At 41.3% G+C, this 25,400-nt stretch overlaps 1 protein-coding gene across 1 annotated transcript in view; it reads right to left on the bottom strand.

Annotated features, from left to right (window-relative positions):
* The window catches only part of LOC139402191 (small G protein signaling modulator 3-like), a gene marked incomplete at its 3' end in the record, with an annotated part of 31,068 nt that extends 19,517 nt beyond the window's left edge, over positions 1 to 11,551 (bottom strand). Inside the window, exons 1-4 of the mRNA XM_071146294.1 lie at positions 11,494 to 11,551; positions 2,583 to 2,675; positions 2,119 to 2,204; positions 1,766 to 1,829 (exon numbers count right to left, since the gene is read on the bottom strand). Of these exons, the coding sequence (XP_071002395.1) occupies positions 1,766 to 1,829; positions 2,119 to 2,204; positions 2,583 to 2,589 (157 nt within the window). The remainder of the gene's footprint in view (positions 1 to 1,765; positions 1,830 to 2,118; positions 2,205 to 2,582; positions 2,676 to 11,493) is intronic.
* Positions 11,552 to 25,400: the final 13,849 nt, after the last annotated feature.

Genomic DNA, 25,400 nt, shown 5'->3' with positions numbered 1-25,400 from the left:
AACAGTGGACTACGTCTACAGTATCAGCAACAGGTCAATAGGATTTCAGCAAGCAGTGCAAGTCACTTTTTTACCTTTATTTAACTAGGCAAGTCAGTTAAGAACAAATTCTTATTTACAATGACTGCCTTTCCCCCAGCCAAACCCTAACCGGGGGCGGCAGGGTAGCCTAGTGGTTAGAGTGTTGGACTAGTAACTGGAAGGTTGCAAGTTCGAACCCCCGAGCTGACAAGGTACAAATCTGTCGTTCTGCCCCTGAACAGGCAGTTAACCCATTGTTCCTAGGCTGTCATTGAAAATTAGAATTTGTTCTTAACTGACTTGCCTAGTTAAATAAAGGTAAAATAAATAACCCGGATGACACTGGTCCAATTGTGCGCCATCCTATGGGACTTCCAATCACGACCGGTTGTTAAACAGCCTGGAATCGAACCAGGATCTGTAGTGACACCTCTAGCACTGAGCTGTGCCACTCGGGAGGCCCCAATTCAATGCCTGTGAACTGATCACAGGTATTGAATTGATCGGTCACACGTTGCATACTGTAACTGTACAGCTATGGCTGAAAAAATCTGAAAGACGATGGCCAGAGCTTACCCATGATGTTGAATAAAATCGTTACGCAACAAGTCAGTTTTAGTCAACGTATGGAATAGTTGGGAAATGACAAATCCGAAGAGCCCACTTTGTGTCTTTTCCTATTTTCGGCCTACGTTACATTTCAGGGCTGGGTTTTATTTGGGTGTTACCACCAACCAGCATGCCACTGTTTATTCATCAGAAACAGGCGCAGTGTTATTCATTTTCAAGACTGAGATGAGCCAAACAGCCTTGTGTCCACTTGTCAACCTGAGCCATGGAGCAAATTAAAATGGGGCGTGGAAACGTGATTTTGCACCTCCACTTTTTTCTTTTTACCAGAAATGCATCATCCATTGGATAATATATTTTTAACAAAGACTAGCTAAAAAAATGCATCTGACCATTTTATAAATGGAATAATTGCGTGATATGATAATATTTTGCAAACCCGCAGCCGTATAGTGGTCAAAACCAAAGTTGCTTCTCTACGCGTTCCACTGCTTTGATTGGTGTAACGTTAGCTAGAAACCACAACTGTCTATCAAGACAATGAAAAGCACCCGTGAAAGAACATTCAAGGACCTTCGTCATGTCATTTGCGGCGTGAATGATCATGAGGTAAGTCATTGTGTTGCCCTTCATTTCACTTCCCGTGAGAACCATGAGCACAGGCTGACTTGGCTTTGTTGTACCGCAGCCGAAGCCTACCAGCAGCCTGCCAGCAGCCTGCCTCCCAAAGGTTGCACTGTGTCCATTACAATGGAGAAAAACACATGTCAGCTTTATTTCAATAGGAATCTATATTACTGGAGCGTCAGATTTTTTCTAACAATTTCAATGGTGGATTCGTGGACGCAATTTAGGGAAGATGCCACAACTATGGAGATAAAAATAGATGGCGAAGTCAGACAGGCCAGTGGTTACCATCTGTGGAGTAGTTTTCCCTAAATCAATGCTTATGACTTGGTGCAACTCAACTGTGTTTTGATCCAGGGAAAAGAAAGAGAGGGCTGAGCACAACCCACCACGGTAGTCAACTCTTAATCTACTGAATGACTGCTAACATATTGCTGGGTGAGTAAAGACCGATATCGTTTAAAAGAAGCAAATCACATTAAAATTGATGCATGCAATGAGTGATATATCTGTGATGTTGAAGGTTTGAGTCCTGTTCTCTTCTTACCATCACTGTCCAGCCTGAAGCCAAACTCATCATACTGCAGTTCTGCCTCCTCTGTTGGGTCCTTCTGTAAACGGAGACAATAAGAGCCATACAACAAGTCCCATGACATATTATATTAAAGTACAAGATAAATCACAGTAAACACTACGGGTTAAGCAGTACCTTTATAGGTCAATGAGTGCAAACAAGACGCTACAAGAATTAATGGCAAAAAATATGAATATGGGCAGGTGTGGTAAAAACCTTCACATTCAATAAATCCAGAAATAGCCTAGAAAACCACAGTACTAAGCTAGAGGCTCCCTCTCCTCAGTGTTAACCTAGCAGTACAAAGATGTCAGGTCAGTCTGTACCTGATAGTACTTGGCCAGGATGTCCTGGGGCCACATACTGGAGGTCAGGGCTGAGAAGGGGCCCCCAGGGGCTGGAGTGTAACCACCTGGAACACAGAGGGGGGAAGGAATGAGAGAAGAGGGAGATAGAAGAGGAAAATGAGGTACTGTGAGGATAAACTGATTGTGAGTCAAATAATGTGAGGGACATAAAGAAAATAGAAGGACAAGAGAGGAAACATGAAGGGAAAGGGGCGAGGTGGGATGACAGAGGACTGAATGAGAATAGACTGACAGGGGGAAAATCAAACCCTGACAGAGAAGTTTGAGAGAAAGACGGAATGGAAAATGATAGGGGGGGGGGGTGAGAGGAGAAACTGGCAGAAGGATAATCAAAAGCACTATCAGAAAGGGGAAGCGTAAGGGAAAGAAAGGGGAGAGGACGGAGGGATTGAGGGAGGGAAGAGAGGGATGGGAGCCCTTACCTGACATGCCGGAGGAGAGCAGAATGAATAAGGTGTGTGTTGGTGTAGACAACCACTCTGGGAAAGGAGGGAGATCAGATACTAGCACCGACTCTGGAAGGAGAAAACAGACAAATTACCTGTCTGACCCAATAACTCACTCATACTAATGTCCCAAAGATTAGTCCCCCTTTAGTTAACTCCTTTCTGAATCCAAGAGTGGCAGAAGAGCTCCTGCATGTTCAGTTTGGTCTTCAATTCCATGTAGCAAGGTAGCCAGCATCAGTACATCCTTTCGTAATCAGTCTTTCCTTCCCCTAGTAAGGAGGGGTCAGTTCAAACACATTTACAGACACTAGACAGAACACACAATAAGAGCTTAACCCTTCTCCATGTGAAGCAGTAGAACTACTGGAGCAACAGCCTCTCTCTCATGAACACACCTCTTCCTTATAGAAAACAAACAAAACAGAAGACACTCACATGACCTATTCTTGCACCGTGCAGTCAGGATCAAAAGTGATAGAACAAGAGAGGGAGGTCAGGATGGAGAGAGATACAATGAGGAAAGAGATTGAAGTGAGAGATGGAGGAAGAACAGATGATCAGAGCAAGAGAGGGAGCGAGTGGGAGAAAGAAAGAACTGGGGGTGTGTGAAGGAGGAAGAAAGAGGGATACAACTCTGAAGCACCAACTGTTCTCATGCAATAATAATGGCAACGTGACCATGGCTGCTGCTCTACATACTGTAAATATTGCCCTTCCTTGGCTTCTCTCACAAACACACACACACTATAAGAGTGTTATTGTCTTGAAAGTAAACCCATGACATGCCTAGCTCCTCAGGGAGTAGAAGGGGGGGCTGGCAGCAGCATTTGACCTCAGTGTATTTGAATGAGCAGCAGTTAAGTGTACCCATTAAGACCACTTCCATCTTTGGATTCAAAGTAGAAAAAGACAAATGTTCTGCTATTTAAAGTTTCAACCAGTTATTCTAAGCCAATCAGGATGTTTTATTATTAATTATGGACAGTTCGAACTAGTGGCCAATTTCAAAGCTGCAAAAAAACTTTGACTCTGATAATAACATTTCTGATAATTTTAGTAGTACTTCAGTTGATCATACTTAATATAAATAGGAGATTAATGTGTTTATATATGCACATGATAACATACAACGTGTATTAATTACTATTTATTACCAATTGAAAATAGGTTTTTCATGCTAGCAGTCGCACCACGTCAAAGTCAATGTAGCAACAGAACTCAATATAGAACAATATAATCAAATCACATTTGATCGGTCACATGTTAGCAGATGTTAATGCGAATGTAGCGATATTGCTTGTGCTTCTAGTTCAGACAATGTAGTAATATCTAACAAATTCACAATGACTGCCTTACACACAAATGTGAAGGGATGAATAAGAATCTGTACATGTACATATATGGATGAGCGATGGCGGTGCGGCATAGGCCAGATGCAGTAGATGGTATAGAATACAGTATATAAATATGAGATGAGCATTGTAGGATATTTAGACATTATTAAAGTGTCGTTATTTAAAGTGACTAGTGATACCATTATTAAGTCAATTTATTAAAGTGGCCAAAGAATTGAGTCTGTATGTTGGCAAAAGCCTCTCTTTGTTAGTGATGGCTGTTTAACAGTCTGATGGCCTTGAGATTGAAAAACAGCTTCCGTCTCTCGGTTCCAGCTTTGATGCACCTGCACTGACCTCGCCTTCTGGATGATAGCAGGGTGAACAGGCAGTGGCTCGGGTGGTTGTTGTCATTGATGATCTTTTTGGCCTTCCTGTGATATCGGGTGCTGTAGGTGTCCTGGAGGGAAGGTAGTTTGCCCCCGGTGATTCTTTGTGCAGACCGCGGAGACCCCCCGGAGAGCCTTGCGGTTGAGGGTTGTGCAGTTGCCGTACCAGGTGGTGATACAGTCCGACAGGACTGTTGCGCCTTCTTCACCACGCTGTCTGTGTGGGTGGACTATTTCAGTTTGTCCGTGATGTGTACGCCGAGGAACATGAAAATAAAATAAACTTTAACTTTCCACCTTCTCCATTACAGTCCTTTGTTTTGTTGACATTGAGTGAGAGGTTCTTTAACTTTCCACCTTCTCCATTACAGTCCTTTGTTTTGTTGACATTGAGTGAGAGGTTCTTTAACTTTCCACCTTCTCCATTACAGTCCTTTGTTTTGTTGACATTGAGTGAGAGGTTATTTAACTTTCCACCTTCTCCATTACTGTCCTTTGTTTTGTTGACATTGAGTGAGAGGTTATTTAACTTTCTGGACACCACACTCCGAGGGCACGCACCTCCTCCCTGTAGGCCGTCTCGTCGTTGTTGGTAATCAAGCCTGAGTAGCAGACAGTTTACTCTGGGCACCTTATTCATCCAAGCTACTCAATACTGCCCCCAGCCTTAACAAGTTAAACATATTGCACTTTTACTTTCTTCTCCAACACTTTGTTTTTGCATTATTTAAACCAAATTGAACATGTTTCATTCTTTATTTGAGACTAAATTAATTGTATTTATGTATTAAGTTCAAATAAAGTGTTCATTGTTCATTCAGTATTGTCATTACAAATTAGAGGTCGACCGATTAATCGGAATGGCCGATTTAATTAGGGCCGATTTCAAGTTTTCATAACAATCTTATTTTTTTACACCTTTATTTTAATCTTTATTTAACTAGGCAAGTCAGTTAAGAACACATTCTTATTTTCAATGACGGCCTAGGAACGGTGGGTTAATTGCCTTGTTCAGGGGCAGAACGACAGATTTTTACCTTGTCAGCTCGGGATTCAATCTTGCAACCTTACAGTTAACTAGTCCAACGCTCTAACCATCTGCCTCTCATTGCACTCCACGAGGAGATTGCCTGTTACGCGAATGAAGTAAGCCAAGGTAAGTTGCTAGCTAGCATTAAACTTATCTTATAAAAAACAATCATAATCACTAGTTAACTACACATGGTTGATGATAATACTAGATATTATCCAGCGTGTCCTGCGTTGCATATAATCGATGCGGTGCATATCGTTGCTCCAATGTGTACCTAACCATGAACATCAATGTCTTTCTTAAAATCAATACACAGAAGTATAGATTTTTAAACCTGCATATTTAGCTAAAATAAATCCAGGTTAGCAGGCAATATTAACCAGGTGAAATTGTGTCACTTCTCTTGCATTCATTGCACGCAGAGTCAGTGTATATGCAACAGTTTGGGCCGCCTAATTTGCCAGAATGTTACGTAATTATAACATAACATTGAAGGTTGTACAATGTAACAGGAATATTTAGACTTATGGATGCCACCCGTTAGATAAAATATGGAACGGTTCCATATTTCACTGAAAGAATAAACGTTTTGTTTTCGAGATGATAGTTTCCGGATTTGACCATATTAATTACCTAAGGCTCGTATTTCTGTGTGTTATTATGTTATAACTAAGTCTATGATTTGATAGAGCAGTCTGACTGAGGAATGGTAGGCACCAGCAGGCTCGTAAGCATTCATTCAAACAGCACTTTCATGCGTTTTGCCAGCAGCTCTTCGTTGTGCGTCAAGCATTGCGCTGTTTATGACTTCAAGCCTATCAACTCCCGAGATTAGGCTTATGTAACCAATGTGAAATGGCTAGCTAGTAAGCGGGGTGCGCGCTAATAGCGTTTCAAACGTCACTCGCTCTGAGACTTGGAGTGGTTGTTCCCCTCGCTCTGCATGGGTAAAGCTGCTTCGAGGGTGGCTGTTGTCGTTGTGTTCCTGGTTCGAGCCCAGGGAGGAGCGACGAGAGGGACGGAGGCTATACTGTTACACTGGCAATACTAAAGTGCCTATAAGAACATCCAATAGTCAAAGGTTAATGAAATACAAATGGTATAGAGAGAAATAGTCCTATAATAACTACAACCTAAAACTTCTTACCTGGGAATATTGAAGACTCATGTTAAAAGGAACCACCAGCTTTCATATGTTCTGAGCAAGGAACTGAAACGTTAGCTTTCTTACATTGCACTTTTACTTTCTTACATTGCACTTTTACTTTCTTCTCCAGCACTTTGTTTTTGCATTATTTAAACCAAATTGAACATGTTTGATTATTTATTTGAGGCTAAATTGATTTTATTGATGTATTATATCAAGTTATAAGTGTTCATTCAGTATTGTTGTAATTGTCATTATTACAAATTAATTAATTAAAAATCGACCGATTAATTGGCTTTTTTCGGTCCTCCAAATTGGTAACTGTATTCATAAGTGATGACAAAAACCTTTTAAAAGTTTTGTTACTTTAATGAGAAATGACAAAAACCTTTTAAAAGTTTTGTTACTTTAATGAGAAATGACAAAAACCTTTTAAAAGTTTTGTTACTTTAATGAGAAATGACAAAAACCTTTAAAAAGTTTTGTTACTTTAATGAGAAATGACAAAAACCTTTTAAAAGTTTTGTTACTTTAATGAGAAATGAGAAAAAAGTTGAATTTGGAATATTTTTATTTTCAGTGTGATTAACTCAGGCCTTGTCATTAGGGGAGCAATGTTACAAAGTATTAGAAATAGATTTGAGTACGACTTTTTGGGACTTTGAAAACGGTTGCAATAAGGAAAGTTTTTGCATTGGTAGTTGTGGAAAAATGCATATCTGATCAAAAAATGTATCCTAATAATAATAATATAAATATCTCAGTGATCCAAGAGGAAATGTCATGAAAAATAACACGATCATTCTGTGGGTCAAATGTCAGCTGTGTGAGAATTACCCATGCTTGTGTGTATGTTTGTATGTGCGTTTGCAAGGACAAATCAACAGGCGTTAGCCTATCTGGTGAATGAATAATGAAGCCTAAAATCATGTGTGAGTGAGTGAGTGAGTGAAAGAGAAACCCTTCTGCAGCCAATGCAGTCAGTAGAAAATCCCCACTCGATAACACACAACTCACACACAGTAGTGTCCCTATCAGTTCATACCCAGACTCATATCACAGCGAGTAAAGATGGAGCTTACAGACAAACACAGTTACCTCATCACAGGCCAAAAGAACACCTAGTTGGTTACCCATGGAGACAGTTTCCCCCGGAGACAGTGTCGTCTCTTAATCTTGGATTGGGAGGAAAGCTCACTCAAGTCTTATGAGCTGTGTAGCCTAGAAGATGTTTGTTTGCCATTCCTTTGAGCCATCAAGTCATGTTCTCTAATCACTATGACAAAAACACATTACAGCGCCCCTGGGCCCTAGTAACACTGTGTCCATGTTAACAAACAGTACTTAGCCTATTGAAGTTGTAATCAGCGACAGCCAGACTTGTTGACCGGAAGTGATGTGGGGACAGGTCACACAGAAACATTTTAAAAAGCACACACAACTTTAAGTTTTCCAGATGCATTTTACAACACCAGGAGACCTTTTACAAACCTGTTTATCTTGCTGAACTGTGACAATCACTCCCGGCAACTATACCATGGTAACCAACGACAGCTTCATGGAAACAGACACTGTCGGAAAACAAACGTTGCGGCAACAACACGACCACCTTGAAATGATTAAACAGCAGGAGGCTCGCTCTTCTGTTACAACTTCCTAGAGACCATTCATTCACAGTAAACAGCCCCACTATCACCTCCTCATAAACAGACAACATTAGCATAATAGCTATAGCCAGCCAGCCAAGCATATCAGGCCAACCACCATGGCAACAAAGCAGTCATTCATCCAGACAGGGAGTATCAGCATATGAGGAAGATATTTGGGACTTGAGAAATCAATTGGTGGTTTGGAGGATGGCCAGAGCAGTCCTAGACTAGTCCTTGTGTTTTTCCTGCCTCGGGGGTACAGGGCAACATGTAGGCTACACAGTCATTTGTTGGATTGGTATTACACATTTATAGCGCAAATGTATCCCTTTTCTACATTCTTAAAGACAATTCTGGAAGAAAGCAAGATAAAAGAGAGATGGATAGACAGATTTTAAGGCGAGGCTATCCTGTGTTTACCTACACTTTACACAATGAAGATCCTGCTGTGTGGGCTGGGAGTGCCCTGTGTGTGTGAGCCCTCTGAGTCACCAGAGCAGGAGATCTGGCTTGCAGATTCAGTGCCTTTTTAAATCCCCGCTGAAGACATTTTTACAACAATGTGTTTAATGCATGATTTTAATTATCCATCTAGTTTCTTTGTCCTTCCTCCTGTCTTTGTTAGTACTTATTTTTTGTGTTGTTTTATGATGTGAAGCACTGTTGCTAGTATTGAAAGGTGCTATACAACATATTTTTTTAAATGTATTATTATTAAATGGCAGCTAAATTTGACATTTGAGTAATTTAGCAGATGCTCTTATCCAGAGCAACTTACAGGAGCAATTAGGGTTAAGTGCCTAGCTCAAGGGTACAGACAGATTTTTTTCACCTAGTCGGCTCTGGGATTCGAACCAGCTGCCTTTCAGTTACTGGCCCAATGCTCTTAAAGGAAGTGCTGCGATGGGCCCTCTCCTTCTCTGCTGCTGTAGACTCTGGTGAAAGTGACCTGTTCTCTGCTCAAAATCCTTAATCCATCTCCTTACTCCCTGGCTCTCCCTCCAGCAGGTCCCCCCAGAGCCAGACAGTCACGTCAGCAAATGGTGAGTCACAGCAGGATATATCATTGGACACACACAATGCAAGAGACTAGCTGCCACGAACACCACTCTGCTCAACAGCTAAATTATGATCAGCAGGCCCCATTCTCTTTGGCATGCTGGCGTCGCACCGCACACAAACAGTGGCATGAACGCCCCATCACAGGTTCCCACACCTATTCCAACACACAGACATGTGAGACACGGTAACGAGAAATGCCACTTTCTCTGAAATCCCAAATACTATTTTGGGGAAAGCTCCATAAATCCACAGCCTTCCAAGGAGCTTAGAGGGAACTTAAATGTCATCACATAACTCCCTACTGAGGAAACAGGCTCTGCCTCTGATCCAAACGAACACAGTATTCAACAGCATCCGTCACACTGTGGTCTTTAACCAACATGTGTTAAAGGCAGAGTGTGTGGTGGAGCCAGTAAGATGGTACCATTCATTTCAGTATTGAAACGTGCAGATGTTTCCAACACACTGGAGCAGCGTACAGAAGACTGAGACTTGTTGTGTTGTTTGTTGCTACATTGTATAGGCTTAATACAACCATCCTAGGCACTCAGACCAAACGGCAATAACAAAACAACCTAAATCAATACTTAACGGTGTCAGTAAAGTAATGCACAGCACTTTAAACATCTAATAAGGATGAAAATTACACACACCCCCTGCAAGCACCTGACCGAGGGATGGGCAACTTTGTTGTCTGCCATTTGGGGCCCTTTGTGAAATTGTCTTGGGCCCTCCCCATACACCGTGCAAGCAAAACATTTGAGCGCCCCCCCCACAGCAAAAATATATATTATATATATTTTGGGTTATATTACAAATTTCATGCAATTCTACTCCTTTTGCCATGGGGTGGATTTTTGTTAAATTAAAACGCATTATGCGGGTTGAATGCAGTAACAGAAAAAAACTATTAATACAATTCCCACGATGGTAGTGGCTGCTTATGACTTATTAACCATCAGTTATTCACATGACTTTAATATTTCAGTTGTGTACATTTCATTTGTTTTATTTGATTACTATCATTTCATTCCAAGTCATTATCTCTATAGAGCTGCTGCCTACGCTGTCTGACAAAAATCACTATTTTAGTAGTTCAGAGTAAATAAGGCAGACTTATGACTGCTGAATACCTCAAAGCAACTGCTCTCCGTGTATCTCCTCTTGCTCCTGCATTCATCTGTAGCTTAGTAGCAGGCGTAAAAGAAACAGAACGGACAAGCAGCCGAGCAATGGATTATAGGTCAATGTAGTTCATTATCATGTTTTCTGCTCTAAACTATGTAGAACATTGGCCAGTTGGAAACTAAAACATCGTACATTTCAGACATGATCCGATTTCTCTACAGAAACTGCAGTACATTGACAGAAAAAAAAAAAAAAGGATTTTCAAATAATTAGCTAGTTGTTTAAAAACAGAAAAACAACCGACACTTCAGTTAAATCCTTAAGCACCAGTAGTGGTGCGCGACTAATGTGGTTGGAGTCGCCTCTTGCTCGACTCCAAAATACGCTGAAACGGATGCGCACACACCACCTCATTATTGCTACTAGGAAGACTGCATTTGCATTCTAGAGGACTGACATGAGCATGATGCTGCCCCTTTGCTCATCAACTTAGCCTATAAAAGGACTAGGTGACATGTAGGAGCAAGAATATTTCTGTGATATATCTGCTGTGTGCAGCCTTGATGGACCCCATGGAATGACATGGCGCAATCTACCCTGATAAGGCTAGCAAGTTAGCAGACTTAAGGAAAATTAAATTAAACATTTGGTCCCATTTAGAAAACCGATTTGTGTTAAGAAAACATGCATTTCATAATCAACAAAATATGTCTGCATTACTATGGCCTAGAGGAGTGTCCCAGTTTGACAGTAGGTGATAGGGATACTGTCAAAATGTCACTATTCTAAAAAGGTGGGGTCCACCAAGGGGCCCATCAAGGCTGTGCACAGTCATTTAGATTTACATCCCATTACAAAATATGTAATGAATATCCTTTCTTAGTGAAAAAACAAACAATAGAACCTTAACATCAATTACCTCAGAAACACTATGTCATTTGATTTACCATTATGCCTCTAGAGACATGTCATTACACGGAATGCCACGCCCACAATGATGCCCATTGAACCAATTTTTTAATCAGTCATATTTTTGCAATAACACACAGGCATTAATAGACAAGACATTGCTGGATACAGATGACCAAAATATAACCTATGCACATGGTTCTGGCTGTCAGCCTAGTGGCCGACACACCTACCTATGCCTGGCTGTGCTCCCACCCATCACTCTCTCCCTTGGAGTTGGCTCTTTCTTTGCTGAGAAAGATGCAAGAGTTTGTGTTCTCGAAGTAGACTATGGCAAATAGTTTCCACCGTCGCAAAAATAATGAATATTTGGAGTTGATTCCAAGCGGAGCAGATGTCAGAGAATGGGGCAGATAGATTCCTTGACTATCTGCCCCTCGACTATCTGACTATTATTTTGGAGTCGACTCCCCACCACTAAGCACTAGCAGTTTTTCAGCTAATTTCCTGCAATTCTAAACGTTGCCATAGGATGTAGAGAAATGTTTGAAGTTAATATGATATCTGAGTGATATCTGAATAAGGGCCCCTGGTCGCTCATTTGACCATGATTACAACAAGTTTAGACAGCTGGGTAGACAAATTAACCAATCTAAAAATGTTTTGCTGACATGGGCTAATTGAGTGACCATCTGTGACAGCCATAAGAGAAAACTACTGATGCACAACCACATTTCGAAATTGCATCTTGTGTTTCTACTATGCTAACTCAGTAAGTTAAGACCAACTGAGTTCCTAAAAACAATTTAAAAAATCAAATATCCGCGGGTCTACAAACAAGTGTACACTGCGCATGTGTGGAAAAACCTAGTAACCACCATCATCCATGCCATGGCACCGATCACAAATCCTCATCAATGAACTCGCCATACTAACGTTAGTTAACTTTAATTTGTCGGTTATAAATAACATGATCATATTCCATTGTAGCAGCAACACATTAACGTTATATTGATTCCAACAGTCCAAACATGTCACGACTTGGATGGATGGAAGCCTTTATCGTTCGTCATCACTTGACATGAACATATTATTTGATTCGTGATTGTATTGGCTACCTAACAAGCTAAACTTCAGCTTACTAATATGCTGTTCAGAACATGCTAGCTAGCTAGCTAGCTAGCTAGCTACATTGCCAATCATGATAGATAGATTCAATGAACATGCATGAAGCCTGGCTAGTAAGTTACAGTTCTAGCTTGCTTGATAACAACGCTAATGTTACCTAACTGGCGAACTGATAGCTAGCTAGGTAGCTAAACATATGTTAAATATGGCTCTGGCCTCAACAAGTGCAGTGTCAGTGACTACATTACAATAGCTAGTATCTTACCTTATTGTCATTCTGTACAATTACAAAGGCTGTCCAATGTTTTCCGACGGCGTTTCTTAGTTGTAAAAATAGCCAAATCTGCTACTACTGGGGTTTCTGTTTTGCGTCATGCACCTGTCTGCGGTGCGTTTCTCTTTGGTATCACTGCGCTTCTCCAATGTTTTCCAATATGAAAAGTAGTCCCAGATCCCGGAACTACAGTACGTAACGTAATCTGTTTCCATATCCTTCCGCCTTGGACTCGATTAATGACGTGGAGTGTGGATTGACATGAATGAATATGGATCAATTTCTTTATTTAAATGATATAATGTATACTTTGAAAGTGATTCAGTCCAAGAACATATATGAATACATTTAAAGATTAAGAATGTCGATATTTGAGAGAAATAAAGTGAGTATCGAAAGAATAGGCATTGAAATTCCTGTTCAGACATTCTCTGACATCTGCTCAATGTAAACAGACACATTAGCGGATTGCTCTTTGCCTGTCAATCCACTGACCTTGCAATGGCAAATACAGCCCATTACCAGTGAGTGCTCAGCTAACTATTGGATGGATGATAGATAATGGCTGATTGATAAGGTTGTTCAGATATATATACTCCTCCCTCTTTCTTTTTCTCCAGCTCCACCACTCCTCCTTATTTCTCCCTCTAGCACTCTCCTATTCATCTATTGTTTGTGTTATTCTCAGCTGTGTGTGTGTGTGTGTGTGTGTGTGTGTGTGTGTGTGTGTGTGTGTGTGTGTGTGTGTGTGTGTGTACTTACCTTGTGCACAGACATGGAACACTGATCACTTTAATTGACACTAGTCACTTTAATAATGTTTACATACTATTTTACCCACATCATATGTATATACTGTATTCTACTCAAGGCCTATCCTAATTTAACTATTGCTGTACATATACTATTCTATCCTATGTATTCTTCAGCTATACTATATATTCTATCCATATACTGTCCATATATATATATATATATATATATATATATATATATATATACAGTACATACATACATATATACATACATACTGACTCTGGACAGACATTGCTCGTTCTAATATTTCTATATTTCTTAATTCCATTTTATTGCTTTTTCAGATTTGTGTGTATTGTTGTGTATTTTTAGCTATTACGGCACTGTTGGAGCTAGGAACACAAGCATTTCACTACACCCGCAATTGAATCAGCTAAATATGTGTATTCGACCAATCAAATTACATTTGATTTGCTTGAGATTTAGGAGAAGCGTAAACTGCTTCTATGGAAAACTTTCATCTCTGTATAGAGATGGTTGATGCTTATTTATAAAACCCTCTTAGGCCTCACTCAATCCACCGGAGATACCTACTGAAGCCCTCATCCTCCACATACTACAGCCGTTGTGCCAGTCACATTCTGTTAAAGGTCCCCAAAGCACACACATCCCTGGGTCACTCCTCTTTTCAGTTCGCTGCAGCTAGCGACTCGAACGAGCTGGAAAAAACACTCAAACTGGACAGTTTTATCTCAATCTCTTCATTCAAAGACTCAATCATGGACACGCTTACTGACAGTTGTGGCTGCTTCGCATTATGTATTATTGTCTCTACCTTGCCCTTTGTGCTCTTGTCTGTGCCCAATAATGTTTCTACCATGTTTTGTGCTGCTACCATGTTGTGCTGCTGCCATGTTGTGTTGCTACCATGCTGTGTTTTCATGTGTTGCTGCCATGCTATGTTGTTGTCTTAGGTTTCTCTTTATGTAGAGTTGTGGTGGCTTTCTTGTCTTGTGTGTTTTGTCCTATATTTTTATTTTATGTTTTATTTTTAATCACAACCCCGTCCCCGCAGGAGGACTTTTGCCTTCTGGGAGGCCATCATTGTAACTACGAAGTTGTTCTTAACTGACTTGCCTAGTTAAATAAAGGTTACATAAAAATACATAAAAATAACATAAACCTGTGGCTAGAGCTGGATTTATAACATGTTTCAATAAAGCACTTATCTTCATCACCACACAGTGTCGCCCTTCCCTATATTTCCCCCCCTGCATGTCAATGCCAGATCTGGCAGCCTGCCCTCAAAGACGAAACTCTCTATGGTTCATCACGGTAAGGGACAGCCTCAGAATGGAACTTAATGTGGAGGCAGGTATTAGAGCTGAGCAAGGGGAGCCTGGAGGCGAACAAGCCTCCTTCAGATGTAAATATCGTGTAGAATAGACCTTGGGACCGGGAACGTCAGCCTGGTCTCATAGACTAGACGCAACACGTTAGATATATAAAAAATGGTATAATATGCAGTGGTGGAAAAAGACCCACATTTTCATACTTCGGTAAGAGTAAAGATACCTTAAAAGAAAATGACTCAATAAAAAAGTAAAAGTCACCCAGTAAAATACCACTGGAGTAAAAGTCTGAAATTATTTGGTTTTAAATGTACTTAAGTATCAAAAGTGTAAGTAATTTAAAATTCCTTATGATAAGCAAACCAGACGACATGATTTTCTAGTTGTTTTAATTCACGGATAGCCAGGGGCACAGTTCAACACTCAGACATCATTTACAAACGAAGCATTTGTGTTTAGTGAGTCTGCCAGGTCAGATGCAGTAGAGATGACCAGGGATGTTCTCTTGATAAATGTGTGAATTAGACAATTTTCCTGTCCTGCTAAGCACTCAAAATGTAACGAGTACTTTTGGGTGTCAGAGAAAATGTAAGGAGTAAAAAGTACATTATTTTATTTAGGAATGTAGTGGAGTAAAAGTAAAAGTTGTCAAAAATATAAATAGTAAAGTACAGATATACACAAAAAACTACTTAAATAGTACTTAAGTACTTTACACCACTGATAATATGTTATGTTGGTATGGTTACATAAGACAGATGGTTACTTAAGGCAAAAGCAAAAGTCAAATGTCTAGCAACCCAATGGTTGTGAGTTCAAATCTAATCATAGACAACTTTAGCATTTTAGCTAATTAGCACATTTTCAACTACTTCCTACTTTTTTGCTATGTTGCAACTACTTAGCATGTTAACTAATCTGTCCCCTAATCCTAACCTTAACCTTAACCCTTTCACCTAACTCCTAACTGAACACTTACCTTATCCCCTAATCCTAACCCATAGCCTAGCTAACGTTAGCCATTCATAACATACTGTATTATCAGTGGCAATTTTAGCATGTACAGTTGAAGTCGGGAGTTTTCATACACTTAGTTTGGTGTTATTAAAACTTATTTTTCAACCACTCCACAAATTTCTTGTTAACAAACTATAATTTTGGCAAGTTGGTTAGGACATCTACTTTGTGCATGACACAAGTAATTTTTCCAACAATTGTTTACAGACATATTATTTCACTTATAATTCACTATATCACAATTCCAGTGGGTCAGAAGTTTACATACACTAAATTGACTGTGCCTTTAAACAGCTTGGAAAATTCCAGAAAATGATGTCAGGGCTTTAGAAACTTCTGATAGGCTATTTGACATCATTTGAGTCAATTGGAGGTGTACCTGTGTATGTACTTCAAGGCCTACCTTCAAACTCAGTGCCTCTTTGCTTGACATCATGGGAAAATCAAAAGAAATCAGCCAAGACCTCAGAAAAAAATGTTTTGTTCATCCTTTTTCCATACGCCTGAAGGTACCACGTTCCTTGTGGAAGGCTACCCGAAACATTTGACTCAAGTTAAACAATTGAAAGGCAATGCTACTAAATACTAATTGAGTGTATGTAAACTTCTGACCCACTGGCAATGTGGTAACAGACTAAAAAGGTGGGGCTGAGTGACGGGTCGCCACTGTGTATCATACAGAGCACGCAAATTCGTAACATATTGTACGTTTTGCAAAGCCGTAATATTTTGTAGAGTTTGTAAATTCACAACATATAATATGAATTGTAATTCATCAACATATCATGCAAAATGGGAGATGGACATCCACAAATGAATACATATCACACTAAACGTAACATACCTTACTCAATAGAGCATCTCGGATTTACATACTAAATAATAGGAAATGCTCTAAGACCAGGTTGGGGATGTCCTCAGGACATTCACAATGTCCCCTAGTGGTCCCTTGCTGGTCTTTATGGAAAGTTGACTTGCCTCTCCAAAATAATAATAATAATAATTGATTTAACTTGTGTAGAACTTTTCATTAGAGAAAATATTCTCAAAGCGCATATGTAGAGTAAGGAATCATGTAATCTCTATTCATTACATTTCTATCTGCATTTTCAGGAAGTTTTTTTGGCGTTTTACATGTTTGTAAGGAAATGGAAGGCGTCAAGAGGGGTTTTGAAGCCAAATGATCCTATCAGCAGTTTATTCTGTCATGGAAGTTCCAGGCACAACCTTTATATATGTTTTAATGATACGGCTGGAAAATCTGCACAGTGGGAGGTCGTATTTCATCTCAGTAGCTCCAGCTGAATATAGCATTGGTTATTGGTGGGTGTGAGTGTGTGTGTGTGTGTGTGTGTGTGTGTGTGTGTGTGTGTGTGTGTGTGTGTGTGTGTGTGTGTGTGTGTGTGTGTGTGTGTGTGTGTGTGTGTGTGTGTGTGTGTGTGTGAGTGCATTTGTGCATGCGTAAGTGATTGAGATTGTGTGAGTTAGTGCGTGTGTGTGTGTGTGCCTGCATGCGTCTATGCACGTGTGTGTAGGTGTGTATGAATCTAGCAGGGGTTATCTGTGTGTGAGGGTGGAAGGGAGTCCTGTAAGTAAATGAAACAAAGTATGATCAAGAGAGTGTGTGATTTGTAAAGGATTAGCTGGATTGTAAATGTGCAGGTCCATGTTTGTTTACACATTGTAATTGTTAATGTATATGTGCATGCTCATGGATAAGGATATGAATGTGTGTGTGCCTGCGTGTGTGTGTGTGGCTGCGAAAGAGCAGCGTTGCACAGTCTCCTGAGTCAGCAGCCAATCCCTTTGGAATGCTAATCACTTAGCGTTTCTCTCCACCTGCACCCCCCTTCTTCTCTCTCTCTCTCTCTCTCTCTCTCTCTCTCTCTCCCTCTGGCGTCTCTCTTTTTCCATCTTTCTCCATTCCTCCCCCCTTCTCTCTTTTCATTCCTTCTCTTCCTCTCTTTGTCCAACATTTCTTTCTCTCACTCTTCTTCCCCTTCCCCATATATCCCCCTCTCTCCCTCTCTCTCCCTCTTTCTCTCTTTCTCTGACATGTTTCTATGAAGTTGGTCTGTCTATTAGCTGGTCCTGTTGCAGGTTCATGTTTGGTCCTCTGCAGCAGTGGTGGGGTGAGTCAGACATAGAAATGTGACTGATAGAATAACTTTACTTCTTCTCAGGGGAACTTATACAGAGCCTGGTAGCAGCCAGTCTGTTTAAAGACAGATTATATTGAATATTATTCTAGCGTCTCTTTGACGTGGTCTGTAGAGCCTGAGTTTAGTACACACCTCTCCTTCGCCTCCCCCTCCTCATTCCGTTCTCCGATCCCCCTTTGTCCATAACTAGCCCCCAGACAGATGGAGAGATGTATGATGTTCTGCTCTGCTCGATCTTCTATTCGACTGCAGTTGCTATGACGTCAGAGAGGGGAAGACGGCGGTGCTAGAGAGAGGGGGAGAGAAGAGAGGAGAGGAAGGGAAGAGTCAGGCTGACAGGGTTCACAGGGTTTGTTTTGGGATGTTTTCCATTCTAATAGAACAAATCAAAATGTATTTGTCACATGCTTCGTAAACAAGAGGTGTGGAGTGAAAAGCTTACCTGTTCCAACAATGCCAAACAATCTTTTTTTTTTTAAATTGAGAAGTAGACACGAGGAATAACAAATAACAATAAGGAGTAAAAAAGAACATGTCTACCTGTACAGAGTCGATGTGCAGGGTACCATGTCAACTTGTGGACGTGAGAGGGCTGTGGGAACACGCACACTGACACTGACCATGGTCATATTGATTACGGTCATATTGACCATGGTCATAATAGATCCCATTCATTAGGATGAATCAGCAGGTTATGTTCACATGAAATAACAGAGGGGAGAAGAACATCTTAGTGTTCAGTTCTCTCACAGATTCAATTCGCTGCAGTCATGCAGTTATTTTATTGGACAGAAGAGAGCGCCTTTGGATAAATGAGGAAATGTGTGACGAATCTGTGAGTCTGTGTGCTGTAGTTGAGAAAGAGAGATTATTAGGTTGTGTGTAGGGGTTGTGTGTGTGGTGTGTGTGTGTGTGTGTGTGTGTAAATTTGTGCATGTGTATGTTTGTGTATACAGTTGAAGTCAGAAGTTTACACACACTTAGGTTGGAGTCATTAGAACTCGTTTTTCAACCACCAGATCGTACTTTTTGGAGAAATGTCCTCTGGTCTGATGAAACCAAATAGAACTGTTTGGCCATAATGACCATCATTATGTTTGGAGGAAAAAGGGGGAGGCTTGCAAGCCGAAGAATACCATCCCAACTGTGAAGTACGGGGGTGGCAGCATCATGTTGTGGCAAAATGGCTTAAGGTCAACAAAGTATAGGTATTGGAGTGGCCATCACAACGCCCTGACCTCAATCCTATAGAACATTTGTGGGCAGAACTGAAAAAGTGTGTGTGAGCAAGGAGGCCTACAAACCTGACTCAGTTACACCAGCTCTGTCACGAGGAATGGGTCAGAAATCACCCAACTTGTTGTGGGAAGCTTGTGGAAGGCTACCCAAAATATTTGAACCAAGTTAAACAATTTAAAGATAATGCTACCAAATACTAATTGAGTGTATGTAAAATTCTATACCCACTGGGAATGTGATGAAAGAAATAAAAGCTGAAATAAATAATTCTCTCTCCTATTATTCTGACATTTCACATTCTTAAAATAAAGTGGTGATCCTAACTGGGTATTTTTTACTTGGATTAAATGTCAGGAATTGTGAAAAACTGAGTTTGAATGTATTTGGCTCAGTGTATGTAAACCTCCGACTTCAACACTGTTCACTGTGAATCTTTATCTTTGATCTTCACACAACAGAAACCAGCACAGAACCATTGAAGATGTCCATAGACAGGACATCATAGGCTAATGATTTCACATATCCACTGGACCCCCCACCAAGCCCAGAGACCAGATCCCAGGAGGAACAAATAGTTCGGAGTTGTGTAACATGCACGATGAAGTCTTGCCTGGAGGCCACGTTACATCATTCACATGCAGGCAATGCTAGCTCCAGTCTCCAGGGAGAGAGAGAGAGAGAGTGGGATAAAGGAGAGCGAGGGGAGAGACCGGGATGGATGGGAGCAGGACAGAAGGGAAGGAGCGTAAGAGAAGGTACATGCAGGAGAAGGAGTGCAAGGAGTGACAGACAGGCACAAAATAAAAAGGGAGAGAGAAAATGATTGAGAGAAGGAGACGAGAGAAGGAAAGGGAGATGGTGTGGAGTGATATACAACTGCAGAGATTTACAGAGAGAAAGAGAGTAATGTTCAGGACAGAGACAGATAGGCAGGCGGAGAATGATGTAGAGGGAGAGAGGAACCAAAAGAGAGAGAGTGAGACAGAGCGAGAGAGGTAAAGAGAGAGAGGGAGAGAGAGACACTCTCCAGTCCGGTTGCCACATCAGGTCACTATGGTAACAGCTGTAGCAACCGATCCATCATATGTCTCTATAATTCATGTTTATCATGCCATGTGCTGGGACTGTACTGTATTGCTGATATCATAGTAATGTGGATATTGAGGAGAGAAGCAGTTCAGTGTTTCGGCCTTATTGCTTCAACCCCCAGACCCTTAGTTCTGTCAACACCACAGAGTGTTTCTTCAATCAATCTTGGTAACTGCGGTTCTATAGCCTGTGTATTTGTTTCTGCATGTGTGTATCTTGCCAAACAGTCTGGAATAATTCAATGCAGCAGTATGACTTTGTGCAGCAACAGTAGGGTTTCTAAGCTAAAAATGGGATACTCAATTAAATCCAAACGTAATTCTTCTTGCCCAGCATGAATATATTTTTGAATTCATATTTTCATAAAAAGGGCTGACTGGTTAAAGCAAAAGGCAACTTAACGCCACAATAAATCAAAATATGTTTTGTTTTGTTGTAATATTTTTTCTCCAGACTTTGCTTAAGTTGGGTCCTGGGTGTTACCAACCTCTGAACCATCCCATTACCAAGTGATTATCATAGCCTTCAGGGAGCTTTACAGCTCAGTGCCTCCATTCCTTACATTATGTGTCTGTGGAGAACATAAATCATGGATGTGTGTGATGTAATTCTCTCTCCCCCTCACCCCTTTTCTCTGTGTCTCGTGTGTGTGTGTGTGTGTGTGTGTGTGTCTGTCCGTTCGTGTATGCATGTGTCTGTGCACTCGCATTAATTTGTGTGTGTGTGCTTCTATCTTTTCACGTGTGTGTATGTCATACAAGTGTGTTATCCAGTCTGCAGAACAACCACAAAATATGACCAGAATAACTTAATATATCATCTGCCTGTAGAATATAGCATTTACTGTTCAATCAGTTCAGTTAGTTCAGTTTTGAGGGTTTTCGTCACTGTTTTGAGGGTTTTAGTCCCCTGAGGGGGGGGGGAATCATGCAGCTGAACAAATGACTCAAGAGTTGACTTCTGGGTTAACAGAGATTAGGCCTGGCTGGGACACACAATGAAACTGTAGACTAAACCACTCCTTTAGCGCTCCCAGATACAGCATTGTGCATGGTGGCCCAAATGGCACCCTATTCCCTGTTTAGTGCACTACCAGGGCCCATTTGGGACACAACCCATGCCACTATGAAGCTGGATGTTTGCCCACTATAGAGCTATAGCTAGCTATGTACCACGGCGACAGGACAACAGTTCAGGCCCCGGTTCTGTAAGCTGGTCTGACAGAACAGCCGGCAACGTCACTCTGACATCTCCTTTGATACGGATGGCTAATTAGATCTGCTGTAATAGAGAATAGTGCTGGAGGCTGGAGGTAGTTACATCTGTCCCAGGCTTTGGAGGAGTGGATACAGGACCACGGGGCTGGCAGAGAAGGGCTATGGCACCATGCACACAGGAAAGCAAACACACACACACATTCTTATTCTGGCTCCTACTACTCTTCAACGTTTTAAGCTAAACTTCAATTTAACCTCCTCTGGACAAGACAAAGTCAATCATGTATTCACTTCAAATACATTGTTTATTGTCCAATGCTTGTCATGTTTGCAAAATGAAATGCCATATAGAATGTTCAAGCCACTGGGGCAGGTGTTTTGGCTTGGGCCATGCTTCATAGACAGCGGATGCATCCTCCACCTTCAATCATTCAAATGTATTTATAAAAGCATTTTTACATCAGCAGATATCACAAAAGTGCGAAACAGAAACCCAGCCTAAAACTCCAAACAGCAAGCAATGCAGATGTGGAAGCACGGTGGCTAGGAAAAACTCACTAGAAAGGCAGGAACTTAGGAAGAATCCTAAATATGAACCAGGCTCTGAGGGGTGGCCAGTCCTCTTCTGGCTGTGCCAGGTGAAGATTATAAGAGTACATTGCCGTTTAAGTCCAGATTGTTCTTCAAACGTTCATAGTTGACCAGCAGGGTCAAATAATAATCACAGGGGTTGTAGAGGGGGCAACAGGCCATTACCTCAGGAGTAAATGTCAGTTGGCTTTTTATAGCCGAGCATTCAGAGGTCAAGACAGAGGGTGCGGTAGAGAGAGAGAGAGAGAGAGAGAGAGAGAGAGAGAGAGAGAGACGAAAACAGCAGGTCTAGGACAAAGTAACACGTCAGGTGAACAGGTCAAGGTTCCCTAGCCACAGGCAGAACAGTTGAAACTGGAGCAGCAGCATGACCAAGTGGACTGGGGACAGCCAGGAGTCATGAGGCCAGGTAGTCCTGAGGCATGATCCTAGGGCTCAGTTCCTCCGGGAGCGGAGGGAGCACCCGGCCTCACCCTGCTAGAATCTGAAGTCAAATGTCTACCATTTGCTGATGATCTGGTGCTTCTGTCACCAACCATGGAGGGCCTTCAGCAGCACCTAGATCTTCTGCACAGATTCTGCCAGACCTGGGCCCCTAGAGTAAATCGCAGTAAGACAAAAATAATGGTGTTCCAAAAAAGGTCCAGTCGCCAAAATTGAGACTGCATGCAGAATTCTGCAACAAATTTCACCCGTGTATAATGTAAAACACCAAATAATGCATGCAGATCATAATTAGGCAGATACCCGCTAATTATCAAAATACAGAAAAGAGCCGTTAAATTCTACAACAACCTAAAAGGAAGCGATTCCCAAACCTTCCATAACAAAGGCATCACCTACAGAGAGATGAACCTGGAGAAGAGTCCCCTAAGCAAGCTGGTCCTGGGGCTCTGTTCACAAACACAAACATACCCCACAGAGCCCCAGGACAGCAACACAATTAGACCCAACCAAATCATGAGAAAACAAAAAGATAATTACTTGACAAATTGGAAAGAATTAACAAAAAAACAGAGCAAACTAGAATGCTATTTGGCCCTAAACAGAGAGTACGCAGTGGCAGAATACCTGTCCACTGTGATTGACCCAAACTTAAGGAAAGCTTTGACTATTTAGAGACTCAGTGAGCATAGCCTTGCTGTTGAGAAAGGCTGCCGTAGGCAGACCTGGCTCTCGAGAGAAGACAGGCTATGTTGCACACTGCCCACAAAATGAGGTGTAAACTGAGCAGCACTTCCTAACCTCCTGCCAAATGTATGACCATAATATAGACACATACTTCCCTCAGATTACACAGATCCACAAGAAATTTGAAATCAAACCCAATTTTGATAAACTCCCATATCTACTGGGTGAAATATCACAGTGTGCCATCACAGCAGCAAGATTTGTGACCTGTTGCCACAAGAAAAGGGCAACCAGTGAAGAACAAACACCATTGTAAATACAACCCATATTTATGCTTATTTATTTTCCCTTTCGCACTTGAACTATTTGCACATCATTACAACACTGTATATAGACATAATATGACATTTGAAATGTCTCTATTCTTTTGTAACTTCTGTGAGTGTAATGTTTACTGTACATTTTTATTGTTTATTTCACTTTTGTTTATTATCAACTTCACTTGCTTTGGCAATGTAAACATACGTTTCCCATGTCAATAAAGCTCTGGGATTGAATTGAATTAGAGGGATAATACTTACAGTAAATTCACACAGGACACCAGATAAGACAGGGGAATTACACCAGATATAACAGACTGATCCTAGCCCCCCGGCACATAGACTATTGCAGGACATATACTGGAGACTGAGACAGGGTTGAGTCAGGGGACGCTGTGGCCCCATCTGACGGTACTCCCGGACAGGGCCAAGCAGGATATAACCCCACCCACTTTGCCAAAGCACAGCCCCCACACCACTAGAGGGATATCAACAGACAGGAAGATCACGTCAATGACTCAACCCACTCAAGTGACGCACCACTCCTAGGGATGGCATGGAAGAGCACTAGTAAGCTAGTGACTCAGCCCCCGTAATAGGGTCAGAGGCAGAGACTCCCAGTGGAAAGAGGGGAGCCTGCCAGGCAGAGACAGCAAGGGCGGTTCGTCGCTCCGGTGCCTTTCCGTTCACCTTCGCATCCCTGGGCCAGACTACACTCAAGCATAGCACCTACTGAAGAGATGAGTCTTCAGTAAAGACTTAAAAGTTGAGACTGAGTCTACGTCTCTCACATGGATAAGCAGACCATTCCAGAGCTCTATAGGAGAAAGCCCTGCCTCCAGCTGTTTGCTTAGAGATCCTAGGGACAATAAGGAGAACTGCGTCTTGTGACCGTACGTGTAGGTATGTACGGCAGTACCAAATCAGAGAGATAGGTAGGAGCAAGCCCATGTAATGCTTTGTAGGTTAGCAGTAAAACCTTGAGTTCTGAAGAGGAAGCCAATGTAGAGAGGCTAGCACTGGAGTAAAATTATAAATTGTTCTAGGATTCTAGCAGCCTTGTTTAGCACTAACTGAAGTTTATCTAGTCCTTTATCTGGGTAGCCGGAGAGTAGAGCATTGCAGTAGTCTAATCTAGAAGTGACAAAAGCATGGATTAGCTTTTCTGTATAATTGTGGTACAAAAAGTTTATGATTTTTGAAATGTTACGAAGATATTCTTGATATGTTCATCAAAAGAGAGATCAGGGTCCAGATTTTTAGGGGTGCGACTGCATCTAAGGTATTACGGAATTTTCAATTAAAATCCTCAGATTGGTGGTGAACCGATTTATCGCACGGTTTTGGTGATCCTTGTTTGGGGTCTGAGCTGATTATTTGTTGTTATTGAAAATGTAATAAAATCGTGGTCCGATTGTCAGGGATTATGATGAAGAACATTTAATCCACAATAATTATTCCACGGTACAAAACTAGATCCAGGGTATGACTGTGGCAATGAGTAGATCCGGAGAAAGTCGATTATGGCTCCGAAAGCCTTTTGTAGTGGGTCTGTGGACTTTTCCATGTGAATATTTAATGTCACCAAAAATGTTAATGTTATCTGCCATGACTACAAGGTCGAATAGAAATGATGGGAACTCCGTGAGGAATGGTAGCTCTTCAAAGCGATTGAATAGACTGCATAGATTTCATGACTAGAAGCTCAAAATAAAAATGTATTTAATTTTTTTGTAAATTGAAATTTGCTGTCATAAATGTTAGCCTCACCACTGGCTTTGCGGGATGCCCAGGGGATATGGTCACTAGTGTAACCAGGAGAATCCTCATTTAACAGTTCATTCATCAGGCTTGAGCCATGTTT

Source organism: Oncorhynchus clarkii, unplaced genomic scaffold, assembly GCF_045791955.1.
Source record: "Oncorhynchus clarkii lewisi isolate Uvic-CL-2024 unplaced genomic scaffold, UVic_Ocla_1.0 unplaced_contig_1258_pilon_pilon, whole genome shotgun sequence".
NCBI classification, from domain to species: Eukaryota; Metazoa; Chordata; class Actinopteri; order Salmoniformes; family Salmonidae; genus Oncorhynchus; species Oncorhynchus clarkii.
Note: the sequence above shows the minus strand (reverse complement) of the source record. Positions and strands in the feature narration are given on the sequence as shown.